Raw genomic sequence first — 17,525 nt, 5'->3', positions numbered from 1 at the left:
GATAAATGACAGAAAACATACAACATTCTCACAGCTTGTCTGTTGACATAAAATTGGATCTTTGAGCAACATGTTGGTTTGTAAGACTGAAAAAACTGAATCAAAACCTGATGTGACAGATTCTTATCTTTATGTAGGACTATCAGGGTGTTGTATTTTACTCTTGTAAAAGTACTTCCCACATCCACTGCTTCAGACTCGTACTATTCTTTTTGAAAGAACATTGGAAAACAGTCTAAAAACGTTGCTTTAAATCTCAGAAGAGAGGAAGTTTGTGAGACTCTACAAACAAAACAAAACAAAAAAAAAAGCTGAAGTTGAACTGACAATGTTTCCCACGATCTGTGGTGTGGGTGGTTGTTTGTCAAGCATTGTGAGAGTGCCAGCTACTTCCAAGGAATTACAGTACAAGTCAGGCGCGCTGGATTCATTTCAGAAGTGGGGGGCCAAAAAGTGCTGTGCGTCTGGGGCTTGTCACTGTGTGGGTGTGGCTAACTGTGTAATATCCAGTTAATAATAGGGACTAGTTAAAGGTGCGTAGTGATCAGGGATTGAAGTACAGCCTGAGTTGAGTGTGAGCTTGTGCAACAGGGCAGCAGTGTGTTTTAGTGAAAGCAGCAGTATCTTGCAGCAAGTTACACAAATTTAATAATGAATTTAATATGAATTATGAAACCGTTTTTGTCAACGTTTGTTTCCTACGTTTTGTACAATTAATTATTGTTTAAAGTTTCAACAAGTTTCTTTTGGAGTGCGTGACACAAGTGTGTTTTGAAAACGGCCGCGGACTGTCACCTGCTCAACGCATCAGTACCTTCGGATGCCGTGACAGTAATAGCCTAATGATTATAATAACAATAATGTCGATTTAACAGACGATCACTGCTGCCCGACCCGCAGGTCCATTTGCGGGTCCCGCAGGTTACGGGTTGACCCGCGCATCACTACTCAGCTCAGTCTATAAGGCTGTACACAACAGTAAGGCTATAGATGTTATATTCCATTCAGGCTGGCAGAACCAGCAGCGCATCGGCTCTACAGTGCACAGCACTGCTGATTAACCATTTTATTGCAGGACAGAGTGTCTGCCAGCAACCAATTACTTGCAGAGGCTTCCTACAACTTGTTTCAGCGGTTCCGATTTAATCAGAAGACAAATTAAACAGGAAGACTAGCCAATGTGAAAATCAAAAGAAAGCACAGAATAATGTTATTAATAACTGAAGGAGACTGTTGTGCCATCACATTTTTTTGTGGATTGAGAGCAAAGATCCGGTCGCCGCTGTGCAAAACTCCGCAATACAATTATCAAACTTGATTGAAAATCAGTTTCGGAGTGGGGCTGGTTCGGAACGGCGGTGTTTCGGAATGGAGGGCTGTCCCCTGTTGGAACATTGTGCGCGCACAGCCCTTCACCACCTGGATCCTAAAATAAACACCTGTTTTATTACATAATCATGCTTCCGTGTTGCGCCATTCATAAAAATCCTATTTCTGTCATTCAAATAACAAGAATTGTGGTTTAATACTCTTAATTATAACAGCCAATTTATTGAAAAATGACGGGTTTAAATCATAATTAAAATCCTGTCATAATTTAAATCCTGTCATAATTTAAATCCTGTCATAATTTAAATCCCGTCCCGGACATGCACGGGCCGGGCCGGGTCGGGCTGGATTTTTTGGGCCCGATCTAAGCTCTCTTAGCCGCTCTCGTTTCCCCTGAGCCGCCTCAAGAACTGCCTGCTCTCGCCCTGCAGCTACGCGAAGTCCCTCTTGATCAAAACGCCGCTCCACCTCTGTGCGCAGCAGGTCCAGGGCCACTGTAGCCTATGTAGTCAGGCAGGCCGCATATCACATCAAAAGCATAGATCTATGCATTCATGATATGAAAGAGATAAATGTAAGTCAGACAAACTGAGTTTAAATTCAGATTCTTTATTTTTTGTTTTATGTTTGTGTACTACGGAGCCACGGAGGGGCATTGAGAAAAAAATAAAACACACCAGCGCTAGAAATGTTTGATTGCGAACCAGATAGGCCTACAATTTGGCTCGCCTTTTGATTTATTTCTATTTCTTATAACTGGGGAGTTCTTACAATATGGTGCCAGGGTTAGTGGGGATTACTGCTAGGTCCTGTTGGATAGAGCCAGATGGCTGAGAGTCTACCCGGAGCCTGCCGAGGATGCTCAAGGCTTGGTGAGGCAGTAACAGGTGCGCACAATTGAGTGCCTGCTGGAGGCTGTATCTTTATCTCTATGGCTCCTCTCTGTATTTTACCTACTGTATGAGTGGAAGTGAAGAGTAAAAGTCTTTTTTTACCGTAAGTAATGTAATATAGGGACCTTTGATTCGGCTTAAAAATAATGTGGCAGGAGGGTAAAAGTCGGAGGGCCAATGGCCCCCTGGCCCCCCCGCTTCCAGCGCCGTTGGTACAAGTACTGAACAAACAGTGATTAACAGACAGTTATTTGGAATCTTGTGTCAGGCCTGTACCTGAAACCATTTTGTTGTGTTCATGTGGGAATCTTTCAGTGACCTTTAAAGGGCCAGTGTGTAAAAATGATGAGTAACAGTTACATCAGTGGTCAAATTCTAGATTGCAGGGCTCACTCGCGCTCACTCGCTCACCCCTCCAGTCGGGTAAGTGACGATGGCCTCGTAGGACAAAAAGCCTTGCCTTGAGTTTTTCAGGAGTAGTTTATTTAGGAATCTAAACCATGTTACGATATTGTATCAACCCTGCAGTAAATGTTCTATTATAATGTCAATGTTCTGTGAGTTAATGGCATGTTTGGGATTGAATGAGTATAGGTAGGGGGGCGGGGTGCGAGTGTGACAGGGATGAGGGCTGTGTGAGTGCACGTGCTGGTGTGTGAGCGAGCTGGAGGAGAGAGCAGCAGTGCACAGTTAGAGTTACAGCTAAGTTCTTGTTTGTTGGTTGTTTTGGCGTAGTTACGGTACCTGTACTGTTCAGTAATAAACGGTGGTTTGCCGAATAACTGCATCATCCTTTCCATACGTCCTGGCGGACACTACATTATGTTATAGCTCACCAGTGAGATATAAGTTATCTGTGAGATATATGTCAGGAATGTTTTATTTCTAATTGTTTTGGTAACACGAGCAAACATTAGCACAGTAATGTTAAAATAACACGTTTTATGTGATAGTTACTGCACAGTGCGGCAAATATAGGTTGGTACGATTATAATATATGCGTTTCCAGAGTGTTCTTCCTAGGGATGCACCGAAATGAAAATTTGTGGCCGAAGCCGAAGCCGAATAATATTAAACGCTTGGCCGAATACCGAGTACCGAATACCGAATATCGTTGTTTAGTTTTTCATTCGTTTTTGCAGATGAACCCCCACCAGATTAGTGTTGTCACGGTACCAATATTGGGACCCACTGTATGATACCAATGAAAATATTATGGTTCTGAGTAGTATCACGAAACCACGGCAAGTAAATCACTTTTCTATAATACATCAATGATATTTCAATGGAATAAATTGCTTATTGACTTATTCATACTTCAAAAACAGTATCAATCAGTGATGAACATAGGGGGAATCAAAATAAAATAAGTAAATAAAATAAGAATCAACCAGCCACCCTCCTCCCCTGACAGTCCCTTCATAAGTAATGAACAGTCCCTAAAGTGCGGTGAGGTTTGTGGGCCGTGAACGGCTCGTTTCTCCTCTGACACATCACATACCTGTGTTCGGCTGGCTCGGCTGTTCAGGTACTTTTGGGCAGTCATGCCGCCAAGAAGAGGATCTTATTGGAGCCAACTTCTCCGTCGTCGGTAAGCCGATGGCCACTGTATTTGACAAGAATACATTACTGTCTGTGTCTGTGACCCCCGTTCAACCTACAATCGGTGGGATTCGCCTTTCGTTTCTGCTGCTGGTTGAAATCTGTAGGCTGCTCGCACAGCGTGCTGAATGATTTAAGCCTATTTTGCTCGGTCAAAACTATTTTTAGTTGCAAATGCGAGTGCAGTGAGGGATGGATCGCCACACTGCCGACATTTTACTCTGCGTGTCACGGCACGCTGTTTGATTGCGCCGCTATTATTTGGCCTTGCTTTTCACTTATTCCACCGAATACCGAATGTGTGTTTTTTTGCAATATTCGGCTGAATATATTCGGTTACCGAATATTCGGTGCATCCCTAGTTGGGAGGGAGAGGAGGAAGAGGAAGAGGAGGAAGACCAGGGAGAGGAAGGGGGCGAGGGGGTAGAGACTGTGCAGGAACCCTTACCTAACCCTTACCTGTCCAGCAGAAAACATGCCACTTCAGCGTCGGATTGAAGCCCTTTGTCCTTCATGAATCCCCTCCATCACTGAAAAACATCACCGATGTTTATTCTCTGCCGCCGCTTGTCCTGTTTTCTTTGCCCCTCTTTGCGTCTTCTTTTCCTCGCAGATGACGGTTCGAGTTCATTCTCTCCTGTTGCGTGGTAAGTGTGGTCCATTCGCAAACTTTATAGCTAAAAAAACTTCTCACTAATCTCTATCGACGAACTACTAACACTCTCTGCTGTTTCCTCCTCCGTCTTCCTTCCTTCCGTTGTCTTCGTTGATTTATTTATACACACGAAACACGTTCTCTGGCTGGCTGGATTGTCCGCTCGGGCTGCCGTACATACATGGCGGCGCAAGATGGCGACCTCTCTAAAGCAAGGCCCTTGCTATATATATATATATATATATATAAAAGCATAATTATAAGGCTACGAAAACCAAACAAATTTTATTTTATAGCGATGATACACTTGTATAAACATATTAATGGGTAAAATATTCAGATTCAGATTCAGATTTGACAATAAACCATGCCAAATATTACACACTGGCCCTTTAAGAGAGTTTCAGAATAAACAATATAGAATTCACACTTTGTCAGTAAATGACAGAAGACTGGTTTGTACAGATTCTTATCTGAACGTAGGACCATCAGGGTGTTTTCCTAGTCCTTTTAAATGAACCAAACTCAGTCTTCTTAAAGTGCACCAAAAAGTGGACCAACAGAAAAGGTACTTGGTTCTGTTTCTGGTCAACTGCAGCTCTGATGGAGCCTCAGTCCTCTTTCTGTTCACACTATAGCCCATATATGATATATATTGACATAGTTTTGTTTTAACTTTGACGTGGCACTGCAGTGCGGTTATGAAGCCCCTCGCTTTCAGATGAACTTAAATAAGGAACACCTTAGTGTTTCTCATCTTGCGTCCCTGCAAGCATGACAGACAGAGATAGTTTTACATGATAAAGCAATACATCACATTTCCTCACCACAATCATGTGTGGGCTGTGGCTACACCTGTACTGTAGCTCCACCCACAACATCAGGTATTAGATCCACCTTCCAGTCTGAGTCCAGGGGTGGTTACACAGTATAAATATATGTGATAACCAGCTGAAAATAAACACTTGAGACACGTAGAAGCAGACAGTCGACTCCTCTGTTAACTTCAACAGACCTTGTGACAATGGCCAAAAAGCTCGGAGCCTGGAGTGAGACAATGGACACCACTGAGGAAATTCAGAGGATTTGTGGACAGGTGAGCTTCAGTCTACCTTTATTCTTCACGACCTCCACACACAACTCTCTGGTCTGTATTTCAGTCTGGATTTACATCATGTTTTATTCCATTCACACACAGGTGAAGGGCCAAGTGGAGGCTTTCACTGGCGAGAACTATGTGGTATTCACAGCAATTAAATACAGGAATCAGATTGTGGCTGGAGAGAACTTCCTCATCAAGGTAAACAATATTGTAATGTTTGACAAATACTTTTGAAAGCCTCAGATGTGTCTTTGTATATTATACAAGCTGAATTAATTGTGACATCCAGTTGAACCTAATGTCATGTTAAAGTCATGACAGGACAGTAAACACCAGTTAACACATCCTTGATGGTAGAAGATCTTCACTGGTCAGCAACACAAGATCCAGATGAATGTATTTGTTTAAATGCACAATTTTCCTCTCTTTTCCTGCAGGTTGATGTTGGAGAGGACTACAATCATCTGAGCATCTATCGCAAACTTCCATGTGAAGGAGGAGAGGTTGTGCTGTGTGGTGTCGAGCAGCACAGAACCAAAGACTACCCCCTCGTACCTTTCACCAACTGATCACACAGCCTGTTAAATCAACAGTTAAACACTACAGGCTGCAGTCTTATGTTAAAGTGCTCTGCTTCTTTATTCTGAAATTACTTGGCGCTGATTTTAAATGTATTAACACACTGAGATAAAGATATTTGGTGTTGGGAAACAGCAGGTAAATGCACTGCCCTCTACAAAAATAATAAAGATTAAATCATTAAAATATATTTCTTGTGGTTCTTATATGCAGCATTTGCTATTTTGTACAGTCTGATTCTAAACAGATGTCGTCTTGGATGGGAGAAATTGTTACAAAATAAAATAGAAGGAAAATGATAAATGAAAGCATGCACTGTGCCTGCAGTTTACTGTTTTTCACCCTCAGTTGAAATTTGAAATATGGAGGCACTATTTTGGTTCGTGTATGTTCAGCAGCGCAATGTGCAAAAGGATGTGGTGAAAGGTGAATATATCCTCATCCGTAGTGATCCAAGTGTGCTGCAGCCGCGACATAAGAAGTTGTTTCGAAAAACGTCATATGAACTTTTAGCCTCACTGTAGCCTGTAGCTCTGACTACTTCTCTGTGCTCCACGCTCACGTGTGCGCGCTCAGGGTGATCGGTGATCTCTGAAGAGCAACAGTCTCGTCAGTACTGATGTCCAGATTCTCAAGTGCAGGCATAGCCAATTCCCATTCTGAGCAGCAAAGACTTTCCTCATGCATTGGCATTGCTTTGCAATTGAAACAACTACACCACCAGGTTTCCAGTGCTCGACTCCGGTATTCTGCGGCTGGCTGAGGGTTAGGGTCATGAGCTGCGGCGGCTGCTTCGTCCAGTAGCCTGAGTTCCGTCCGTATACTTGGGCTCAAACAAATAGGGCTCAACAAAGAAATGCTGTTCCTCCTCAATTTCAAAGTCTTCAGACATGTTGGGCTGTCCTTTGCTAAAAGACCGTAGTGCAAATTATCTTTTAGTTCTGTGGTTACGTTGTCTCTCCCTGCAGTGCACGTGTCACGTGATGTAAACTGGTCTCGCGCAGGCGTACACACGTGAGCGTGGAGCACAGAGAAGCAGTCAGAGCTACAGGCTACAGTGAGGCTAAAAACAGAGTTCATATGACGTTTTTCGAAACAACTTTTTATGTCGCGGCTGCAGCACACTTGTTGGAGATATTTTGTAGATTCAATTTTGTGTTCTTGGACATTAGTCTGGGGCACCGTCAGCCATTAGGTGTGCTAGCCGCTCTACCCACTGATCTCCGCAAGGGATGTGAGCACTCTAAAACTTCACCAGGGCCTCCGTCTGCATATGGGTGAGTAGATAATGGCTGAATTTTCATTTTTGGGTGCACTATCCCTTTAATCATTTTAATTACTGAAGTCTTTACCAGCACAGAGACTTGTGGTCAGTGAGATTTGAGGATTGCTAAAATAACGTGTACAGATGTGAAGCCCTGACTGCATCTGACTGATCTTTAATGAAAGCTGTTGCCTTGTATTTTTTTCCTCTGAAAATATTAACTTTATGTTCAGACACAATTAATTTAGCCTGTGTTGTTGAGGGGACAGGTCTGCTCTGCAGCAGCAAACTGATATGATGCTGATGTATATGAGAATTCACGTAAAATGGGGATTGAACCATGAACATAAATTACAGATCGCCTGTAAAGCATTTTAATAGGTCACTCTATCATAATTAAAACTATTAGAGACTGAAACATCTTAATAAATCATCACCATCTCCTGCTGCAGCCGTCTGTTCATCTCAAATGAGCCTATTGTCAGACAGAAATTCAGGTCTCTAGGCCCTTTGAGAATTCAGTGCCGTCTTTTTCTGTGTGGTTTGAGAGTGATTTTAAAACCTAAAGAAATATATAAAACAATCTCTGAACACTAGGTCCCCTGCATCTGGGCTGTTCTTAGTGTTTCTGTGCAAGAGTTTATCTTGCCAAATGATCACCTAACAGCAGTCCTTACTGTAATAACACACAGTGCTCACACTTCCTCTAGTGTTCAGAGGCCGGCCTATAAATCCATACAGATAAACTAAGAAATGAAATAGCCCTGCAGAATTTTTTGTGTCTCAGAGTGGTCAGAGTAAGATTTGGAAACACTGTGAACCTTTGTGTCAATAAATGTGTTGAACTTTGTGTCTTGTACGTTCCAGAAACAGAAACTTCATCACTTCTGAGATTCAAAGCAGCGTTTTCAGGTTGTGTGGTCACGCTTTAAAATGAATATGCGACATAGTTATGATTTACAGTTTGAAGGTTTTAACAGCCACACAAGCTTTCATCAAGCATCAATCAGATTTGACTTATTCCACTTTGTCTGGTTTTGAAACTTATTCAATACTTTCCATGAGCAGGCCACTTTAATCCACTGCAGCGATCTGAATCATGACTTCTTGAAAGTTCTGAAAAAATCTATATCTCCATGTTAACGTTTTTTTGTAAACCAAAGAAATTTATTTACCTTTTCTAATTTATTTGTAACCATTTCTTCCAGCCAAGCCAACGTCTATTTTAGAAATCAGACTTCACAAAGAAAAGAAAATGCTGCACATAAGAACAACAAGAAATATATAAAGGGTTTTTAATGCTTTAATCTATATTAATCCATAAGAGGGCAGTGTATTAAACCCGCTGTTTCCCAACATCAAATATCTTTATCTCTGTGTGTTAATACATTTAAAATCAGTGTCAGGTCATTTCAGAATAAAGAAGCAGAGCATTTTAACATGCGACTGCAGCCTGTAAGTGTTTAACTGTTGAAACAGGTTGTGTGATCAGTTGGTGAAAGGTACGAGGGGGGCGTCTTTGGTTCTGTGCTGCTCGACACCACGCAGTGATGGAGGAGCTGGGAACTGTGTCCCAGTTACTTGGACGACCATCAGATGAGCGTAGTCCTCTCCTCCAACATGAACCTGCACGAAAAAGAGAGAAACATTGGACATCTGAAAAACATATATTCATCTGGATCTTGTGTTGATCTGATGCTTTCAAACATTTTATTTTAAACATAACAAAAATATTTACCTTGATGAGGTAGTGTTCTCCTCCAATCAGATGCAGATTCCTGTATTTCACTGCTGTGTATACCCCATAGTTCTCACCTGTCTGTTTCTCCACTTGGCCCTTCACCTGTGTGTGAATGGAATAAAACATGATGTAAATCCAGACTGAAATACAGACCAGAGAGTTGTGTGTGGAGGTCGTGAAGAATAAAGGTAGATTGAAGCTCACCTGATCACAAATTTTCTGAGTTTCCTCAGTGGCGTCCTTTGTCTCACTCCAGGCTCCAGGCATTGTCACAAGGTCTGTTGAAGTTAACAGAGGAGTCGACTGTCTGCTTCTACGTGTCTCAAGTGTTTATTGTCAGCTGGTTAACACATATATTTATACTGTGTAACCACCCCTGGACTCAGACTGGAAGGTGGCTCTGATATTTGAAGTTTTGGGCAGAGCTACAGTACAGGTGTAGGCACAGCCCTCACATGATTGTAGTGAGGAAACCCAGTGTTTACTTTGTACCATTTAAATGCATCACATGTAGAATTTTATCAGCATAAGGATAAAAAAACAGCAAGCAAAAAGGTTCATTCTCAGTAAAAACTATTACAAAAAGCCACCTCCAGCTGCTGAAACGCTTTCTGTGTGATCAGGGCCTTTGTCTTCTTTGCATGGATGGCTTACTGAACGGGCCTACCAGGGCCTGGGAAGAGCATCAAAATGACAACAAAGAGATCACAAAGAGATGCAAAAGAACTGCAAAGAGACACAAAACGACTACAAAGCGACACAGACTGACCAAAAATGACAACATGACACCCAAAAAACACACAAAATTACTTCAAAGATATACAAATTCACAAAAAGATATATAACGCCCACAAGAAGATGCAAAACCACCACAAAGTCTGAATGTTTGGCTCCCATGAAAGAGACCCAGCTCTTTGTTTTTGCTCTGTTCATAAAAGTTTGCAGGCAAAACTTACCATCAGTGTATTTCTTCGTTTGGTTACATTCTGTAGCGCTCTGTCGGTTTGTGTAATCGCAACAACAAGAGGATGTTTTTTTGTCATTTGATTTTAGTTTAGTGAGAGTTATTTCCTGAACTTACCAGACTGATCTGACTGTTCTGCTTTTTTGCCTTTACCCACTTAGTCATTATATCCACATTACTGATGATTATTTATCCTAAAAAAATCTCTGTCTCTCTGTGTAATTATTTTGTGATGGCACCAAGAGACAACCCTAAAATATTGTTGTAATATTGATATTGAGGTATTTGATCATAAATATTGTGATATTTGATTTTCCCTGTATCGCCCAGCCCTATGTCTGTGTTAAGTCTTGTGTGACAGGATTTCTTAACGGTATTTGTAACCATTTAATTTCATTGTGTCGTCCAGATGCAAAATTCAAAGGTTAATATTGTTTTGATGCCAAATGATGCAGCATTAAGGCCGGACTCCATCCTGCTCAAGTGTGGTGACCTGCTGAACTAACACATCCACAGTGGGGCTGATACTGAGTAGTATTCATCTCACACATTAACATTTTATTCAAATGAACAATGTCCAGGTCTTCTTTAAACAAATCAAGAGTAGCGTTAGTTCTGGCAGGCCACGACGTCAAGCTCTAAATTAGCCGTTAACTGCAAGCAAGCAATCCTCAATCAGCTGATGGCTCAGCTGACTGCCCCTTTGCTCCTATTGGAAAATTGCATTCAGAGCGCGCTATTTAAACAGCTCTAGCCTGGCCCTTTTTGCTGCTTCCTCTGCTGGTAATCGCACAAGACAATTCACGTATGAAGAAGAGATCGCTGCTCGTGGTAGTACTCACCCTGCTGCTCCTGATGTCGCTGGCCTCCGTCCACGATGAGGATCCGTGGCAAATCGACTACATCATGGAGTCGCAACAAAACTCCGAGGCAGAGGAAGCCATCCGCGATGACGAGAGGCCTCCTTCTCGCCGTCGAAGCTCTCGCCTGACAGGCAAAGCCGCAAATGTTCCATTGATTGATGACTGGCCGATTCCAAGGCTGTTAGAGTTTCTGTTTTGTAACGACACTACCGCTCCAGTCGGAGCGTCGCACCAGGAACTGTTCACACTATTCATGGGCTGCGCTGGGTTCCGATCTCCACCTGCTGATCACCTTCCTTCCTCCGCTCCTCGGAAAGCTCCAGCAAAACGCAAACACCGCTCCCGAAACCCAGCAGATGCACCGACTCCAGCCGCTGCCCCGCTGCCCAAAAGAACTAGAGCCGCGGCTCCGGCAAACTACGCCATCCTGTCAGCGCTGTCATCCATCCAGTCATCTCTTTCAAGCATGAACTCCAGAATCCAGACCTTAGAGGCCTGTGCCGCTCCATCGTCCAGCTCTTCTTTCCAGGCCGCTGTGTTTACATCCCGGGACCAGGCTGCGTCTTCCTCGGCTGCGGGACCATCGTTGCGGACCGATGACGTCACTCCAGCACCCCTCGACGGCATCACAATCCCCCGTAGATCTCTGGGAAGTGCAGTTCCAATCTCCACTGGTGTCCCATTCTACCCTTCTGCTGCTGCCATCTCCTCCAATCTGAGAAGCCAGATCCTCGCAGGTAATGTTAATCTTGTTAAAATCCTGCTGTGTCCAGATTTCAGCGATAGGCGCGTAGTAGACTGTGGTGATGTGTCTGTGATGCTTAAAGATAGTGATCCTAGACTTTCAAAGACGCTGACACTAGCAGAATTCACTGCAGCTTTTGGCCGATCTTGCCATGACATACGGTGGAACTCTGTTCTATGAATACCACAAATCATTCTCTGCAAAAGCTGCCATGTTCATTCAAAGGTTTAATCAAAGACTGCACTGGTCCGTGGTTGACCTGGCTTTAATTAGCAGGCACTGCACTGGCCGTCAAGCTCTTTCCTGCTCCATTTGTGGCTCTTTCTCACACTCCTCCAATATGTGCCCTAAATCCGTGGCTATAGTCCATCCGCCGGCAGGCCCAAAATCTGAGACTAAGCTATTGTGGGGACGAATGTAACCCAGGCTACAAGATGACACCCCTCATATCACAATCATCCTTTTAAAAAGCTTAATTGGGAAATAAACAATTCATTGAAAAATCATTAAAATCCTTGAAACAATTAATTTTATTTTGAGATGAATAAATAATTCATTTCATGTTGATTATATGCATTTAAATGTTAAAACTGTTGATCTAAAAATAACATTTGGAGTAAACGACATTCAGTTGAGTCATATAAATATATACATCTGTCAAAAGTTATTTCTAAAAGTCTGTTTAAACTGAAAAAGTGTGTGCATAAAGGAAGAAAAAAAACTGTTGCACATAAACCAGCATTATGTGCCTTTCAAGTTGCTGCAGAGGGTTAATTCCTCTAAGTGTACCTGGCTCCGTTTCACCGACTCCCCAATTAGCCAATCAGTGAGCCCCGTGAGCCTTAGTTGACCAGCTCCTTAGGGCAGGTTCCTGTCACGTTAGTATGACAACTTCCTGTTATATGGAAATGAATCCCGCGCTGTGTATCGCTTTTCCGATACACAGAGACTTCACCTGTTATCATCTGGCGGGTGAGAGATGAAAATGATCTTCTGAACAAAGTTGCGTTAATTCTTGATGATGCTAAACAGTTGCTGATCGCTATACTGTTGCATTTAGACCCTGTAGAGCAGTGTGAGAGACCAGGTGATTTTCGCCGATCTGCCGAGGTGAAATGCTGTAAACCTCATTCATACATTGACTCAGCGGTGAGTGAAAACACTGTTAGCCTGTTAGGTTGTCTCTAAGGCAGCTGACATTTATATTAGGTTGACTGTAAAGCAGCCGATATTATGTTAAAAGGTGCTAATGGTGCTAGCTACCTGATACTGTGTTTTGTGATGCTGAAGGCCTGTTAGCTTGGGCCTAGCCACTTAGCTGGCATAATTAATTGGTGTTCTGTGAAACTACAGAGATACTGACTATTTTGGTTATTTGTTACAAAAGAAGATGTTATTTTTCTATACTGGTTACTGCAGTTGTCAAAAAAAAAAATGATTGTGAGAGTATTTGATTTATTTATGTTTATTTCATGTTTATGGTGATTAAAGAGGGTAATATTTAGTGCGTTTGTTCACTGTTACCGGTGCAGGGGGAGATAGCTAAGCACGTTGAGCCTTAATGCCTCTTAAGTCATCATGAATGTTCATTGCACTTAATGCGGTTTTGACCAAATTAAAGGGTACATCATGATATTTTTTATGTTGTTGTAAAATGATCTTGTGTTAGTTACTAGTGTAACCACAGTACTGTGAATGCTTGAACATGATTATCAGAAGCACTTTGAATGTATTTATAGATTAACAACTGCAAATGAATATTTGAACTAAGGGTATATTTTTGTTGTACAACTAAACCTTTTTGAGAACATGATTATTTGAACTGATTAAAACTAAATAGAGTGTATTTAATTGGTGAGAATTCATGGAAAGTTAGAAAATGAACATGATTTATACAGACAGTGTATGAATGTAGCAAGTCATTTGGATCTCATCTGACCTGCCTATAGGTCAGGTTTTTTGGTGATACCATTAAAAGGGGGTCGCTGCCACATCGCACCGTCCATTGGAGCACGTCCTGTCGGGCTTGTGTGAGGTTTCAGGTCCCCAGATCCAGAGACAATTCTCAGATTACAGGAATTCCCAGTGTGAACTGGGTGGCGAGCCGAACCGAACCACTGGTACTGAACCTAGAGGCGCCTGAAGGACTTCCTGATTCCCCCCCCCCCCTCCTTCACGGATTGTGTGGTAGGACAAAAAATAAACAGACATACTGACACTGATTGAAAAAAGGGCCCCAACGCAAGACAGACTAACTTTGGAAACAGTGGGTTTTATTTTGCCGGCTTTATTATTTTAGTTTGTTGTTTTTCATTCGTTGTTTTTTTTCTCAACATGTGTTGTATCTTCATGTGTCCTAACCTGTAATAACAAGTGGCCACAAAACTCACACCATTTGTTGCCTGTGTCATTATTGATGTTCAAACTACTGGCTCTTAAAAGCTTAGTGTCTTCTGATTCTGGTCCGGCTATTACTATAGACTGTTACCTACCTGTGCTCTATTACTACGTCGTAAGAAAGGGTTACACGGGCATCCAAAGTCAGTGTGCCCCAGACGAACCCGCCTTTCGAGGTCGGAAAAGAAAAAATAAAACCTTCAACCCCAGTCAACGTGCCTGAGCTGGGAAAGGCTTTAAGGAAGCATCCAAACCGCTGCTTTGTTAATTATTTGATCACTGGACTGATCCACTGACTGAAGGTTTCATGGCTGGTCTAATTTGGTTGCCTAAGGTGTCATATGTGTGTAATCTGCAATCTGCTTTGAAAGAGCCTGAGACAGTAGATACTTTACTGGAGAAAGAAGTCAGGAAGGGTTTCATGATCGGACCTTTCGATAAATCAGCCTTCCCTCTAACGCGCATTAATCCCATTGGTGTTGCTACCCGTAAATATTCTGGCAAAAAGCGTCTAATTATCGATTTATCTGCTCCTCACAATGACGAAGCCCCAAGTATTAACAGTCTCATTCCGCTGCCGCCGTTCTCACTGTTTTATGCCTCTATTGACGATGCCATTAAGCTCATTAAACAAGCAGGTAAGGGTGCGTGGTTATCAAAAGCTGACATCACTGACGCATTTAAAGTTATGCCTTTACACCCTTCTCAATGGCATCTGTTTGGCGTTAAATGGAGAGAGAAAATGTATTTTTCAGTTAGACTCACCTTCGGGTGTCGCAGCAGCCCAAAAATATTCAATACATTGTCAGAGGCTCTTTGCTAGATTCTGTTAAATAATTGCAAGCTGCTGTTTGTGCTTCACCTGTTAGACGATTTTCTTCTTGTAGATTACCCTCATGCCAAGCCAGATCATGCTATCACCATGCTTAAAGATACTTTCACAAATACAGGAGTCCCCCTATCTGAGGAAAAAACTTCAGGTCCACTCCAAGTCATTGAATTTCTGGGCATTAAATTAGATAGCAATTTCATGAAAGCGTCCCTGCCACTCGAAAAATTAAACCGCATCAGAGGAACAGTGTTCAAAAACCATCTCAAAAAGAGATTTGCTCTCCCTGCTGGGTCATCTCAACTTCGCCATGCGCGTTATTCCTCAGGGCCGCTCCTTCATATCCAGGCTTCTCGACCTCTCAAAAACTGTCAAATCTGCACGACATGGTTAATTTGGATGAAGGGTGCAGATCAGAGCTCCGGTTCTGGTCTTTGCTGCTCCAGGAATGGAACGGCATTTCTTTTTTCTATAACGATAATCCAGAATCTTCTGTTGCCATTAGGTTATTCACTGACGCAGCTCCTTCCGTTGGTTTTGGGGGGTTCTTTAATAACCAGTGGTTCGCTGATGTGTGGCCAAAAGAACTGTCATCTTTACCTACTGCACTCCCTGCTATAGCCGTTCATGATGGCTCATGAAGGGCAGGAAGGTGTGCTCTTCCTGCCTCAGGCTTTCCACGCAAGCGCATGGAAAAGCATGGGGTCCCAGAACAGGATCTTACCGCCAAATGTAATATAACTTGTGCACACACAGAACTTCATACAACTGCATTATCAAGGATCATTACATATAATGTGTAATAACTCTGAGATACGTTTCCTAAAGGATATGCTAGGATCCTATTTAGACTTCAGCGCAGCCTTTAATTCTATGAAGCTACATATTCTTTTGAAAAGGCTGTCTCATCTTACAGTTTTTGACTGCCAGATGAACTTCTCTGAAAACACAGATTATATCTTTAAAAGAGCTTAATGCCAGAAAAGTTTGCAGAGAAGGAGAAGTTGCAGAAACACTCGACTTCCTCCCTCTCAACACTGAATATCCTCACCTGTTAACACACACACACAACTTCATATAACTGCATTATCAAGGAATATTATTTATAGCGTGTAATAACTCTGAGATAAAGGAGCTGAGTTTTTTATATCAGACTGCAGCAACTCAGTTAAGAGAGCTTGTTTATGTCAGAAACGTTTGCAGAGAGGACTCAGTGTGAGTGTATTTCCTTGTTGGGTCAGATTCTTTATGCTCCACTCTCATTTAGTAATCTCAGAAGTATGTATGGAATACATTTTTCATGTCAAGTAACTGACAGTAAGAAAGTTTCCTGGTTTGTGTGATCAGATCTCACAACATGACAAGGTTAAAAATCTTTGTGTCTGTGTTTCGGTTTGTATGAACTAAAGGGATTTAGACTATTTCCCCTCTGAATGTATTTGTAACCATTTCTTCCATCCAAGACAACATCTATTTTAGAAATCAGACTTTAGAATAAAAAAAAGCAAATGCTGCACATAAGAACCACAAGAAATAATTATCATTTCTTAATGCTTTAATCTTTTATTATTTCTTTAGAAGGAAATGCATTTAACCTGCTGTTTCCCAACATCAAATATCTTTATCTGTAAGTATTAATAAATTTAAAATCAGTGTCAAGTCATTTCAGAATAAAGAAGCAGAGCATTTTAACATGAGACTGCAGCCTGTAAGTGTTTAACTGTTGAAACAGGTTGTGTGATCAGTTGGTGAAAGGTACGAGGGGGTAGTCTTTGGTTCTGTGCTGCTCGACACCACGCAGCACAATCCGATGTCCGTCACAAGAATATACGCGATGGACACTCAGATGATGGTAGTCCTCTCCAACATCAACCTGCAGGAAAAGAGAGGAAAATTGTGCGTCTAAACAAATATATTCATCTGGATCTTGTGTTGCTGAACAGTGAAGATCTTCTGCATTCACAGATGTGTTTACCTGGTGTTTACTGTCCTGCCATGGCTTTAATATGACATTAGGTTCAACTGGATGTCACAATTAATTCAACTTGTATGCTTGAATAAATTTTCTGTCAAATATCACAGTATTTTTTACCTTGAGGAGGAAGTTCTCTCCAGCCACAACCTGACTCCTGTATTTAATTGCTGTGAATACCACATAGTTCTCGCCAGTGAAAGCCTCCACTTGGTCCTTTGCCTGTGTGTGAATGGAATAAAACATGATGTAAATCCAGACTGAAATACAGACCAGAGAGTTGTGTGTGGAAGTCGTGAAGAATAAAGCTAGACTGAAGCTCACCTGATCACAAATCCACTGAATTTCCTCAGTGGTGTCCATTGTCTCACTCCATCCTCCGGGCTTGTTGGCCATTGTCACAAGGTCTGTTGAAGTTAACAGAGGAGTCAAACGTCTGCTGTACGAATCAGAAGAGTTGTATTTTCAGTTGGTTATCAGCGTATTTATACTGTGTAACTGCCTCTGGATACAGACTGCAAAGTGGCCTTAATGGCCGATGTTCTGGGTGGAGCTACAGTATCCAGTATGTGTGGTCAGTGTTACTCACC

General features: G+C 42.1%; 4 protein-coding genes and 1 long non-coding RNA gene across 10 annotated transcripts in view; 3 read left to right on the top strand and 2 right to left on the bottom strand.

Annotated features, from left to right (window-relative positions):
* The window catches only part of LOC125882192 (cystatin-A-like), a 222,070-nt gene that overhangs the window by 174,444 nt on the left and 30,101 nt on the right, over positions 1–17,525 (top strand). The gene's annotated exons all lie outside the window — the stretch shown is intronic.
* On the top strand, positions 5,431–6,348 carry LOC125882195 (cystatin-B-like). Its single transcript, XM_049565931.1, has 3 exons — positions 5,431–5,575; positions 5,678–5,779; positions 6,019–6,348. Exons 1-3 carry the CDS (start codon positions 5,504–5,506, stop codon positions 6,148–6,150), a joined length of 306 nt encoding a protein of 101 aa, XP_049421888.1. The 5' UTR covers positions 5,431–5,503; the 3' UTR covers positions 6,151–6,348.
* The window catches only part of LOC125882186 (cystatin-B-like), a 44,313-nt gene continuing 35,607 nt past the window's right edge, over positions 8,820–17,525 (bottom strand). Inside the window, exons 2-3 of one of the 6 annotated variants that reach the window (XM_049565910.1) lie at positions 9,163–9,267; positions 8,836–9,050 (exon numbers count right to left, since the gene is read on the bottom strand). In XM_049565910.1, the coding sequence (XP_049421867.1) occupies positions 8,913–9,050; positions 9,163–9,267 (243 nt within the window). In that variant the 3' untranslated portion in view covers positions 8,836–8,912. Of the gene's footprint in view, positions 9,051–9,162; positions 9,268–17,525 lie in introns of all 6 variants that reach the window. The other 5 variants (XM_049565911.1, XM_049565915.1, XM_049565914.1 and 2 more) reach the window with 5 other exon arrangements.
* On the top strand, positions 12,626–13,892 carry LOC125882200 (uncharacterized). The gene is made up of 3 exons (XR_007448315.1): positions 12,626–12,709; positions 12,798–12,886; positions 13,687–13,892. It is a non-coding gene; the product is annotated as an uncharacterized LOC125882200 (long non-coding RNA).
* On the bottom strand, positions 16,540–17,475 carry LOC125882196 (cystatin-A-like). The gene is made up of 3 exons (XM_049565932.1): positions 17,260–17,475; positions 17,056–17,157; positions 16,540–16,836 (listed from the first exon to the last, which is right to left on the bottom strand). Exons 1-3 carry the CDS (start codon positions 17,329–17,331, stop codon positions 16,705–16,707), a joined length of 306 nt encoding a protein of 101 aa, XP_049421889.1. The 5' UTR covers positions 17,332–17,475; the 3' UTR covers positions 16,540–16,704.

This window comes from Epinephelus fuscoguttatus, linkage group LG21 (assembly GCF_011397635.1).
Source record: "Epinephelus fuscoguttatus linkage group LG21, E.fuscoguttatus.final_Chr_v1".
NCBI lineage: Eukaryota > Metazoa > Chordata > Actinopteri > Perciformes > Serranidae > Epinephelus > Epinephelus fuscoguttatus.
This window is presented reverse-complemented; position numbering and strand designations above follow the sequence as displayed.

Coding starts and splice junctions, on each gene's coding strand:
- LOC125882195 (XM_049565931.1), top strand. CDS start 5,504: ATGGCCAAAAAGCTCGGAGCCTGGAGTGAGACAATGGACACCACTGAG. Junction 5,576..5,677: donor TTCAGAGGATTTGTGGACAG/GTGAGCTTCAGT, acceptor ATTCACACACAG/GTGAAGGGCCAAGTGGAGGC. Junction 5,780..6,018: donor GAGAGAACTTCCTCATCAAG/GTAAACAATATT, acceptor CTTTTCCTGCAG/GTTGATGTTGGAGAGGACTA.
- LOC125882196 (XM_049565932.1), bottom strand. CDS start 17,331: ATGGCCAACAAGCCCGGAGGATGGAGTGAGACAATGGACACCACTGAG. Junction 17,158..17,259: donor TTCAGTGGATTTGTGATCAG/GTGAGCTTCAGT, acceptor ATTCACACACAG/GCAAAGGACCAAGTGGAGGC. Junction 16,837..17,055: donor GAGAGAACTTCCTCCTCAAG/GTAAAAAATACT, acceptor CTTTTCCTGCAG/GTTGATGTTGGAGAGGACTA.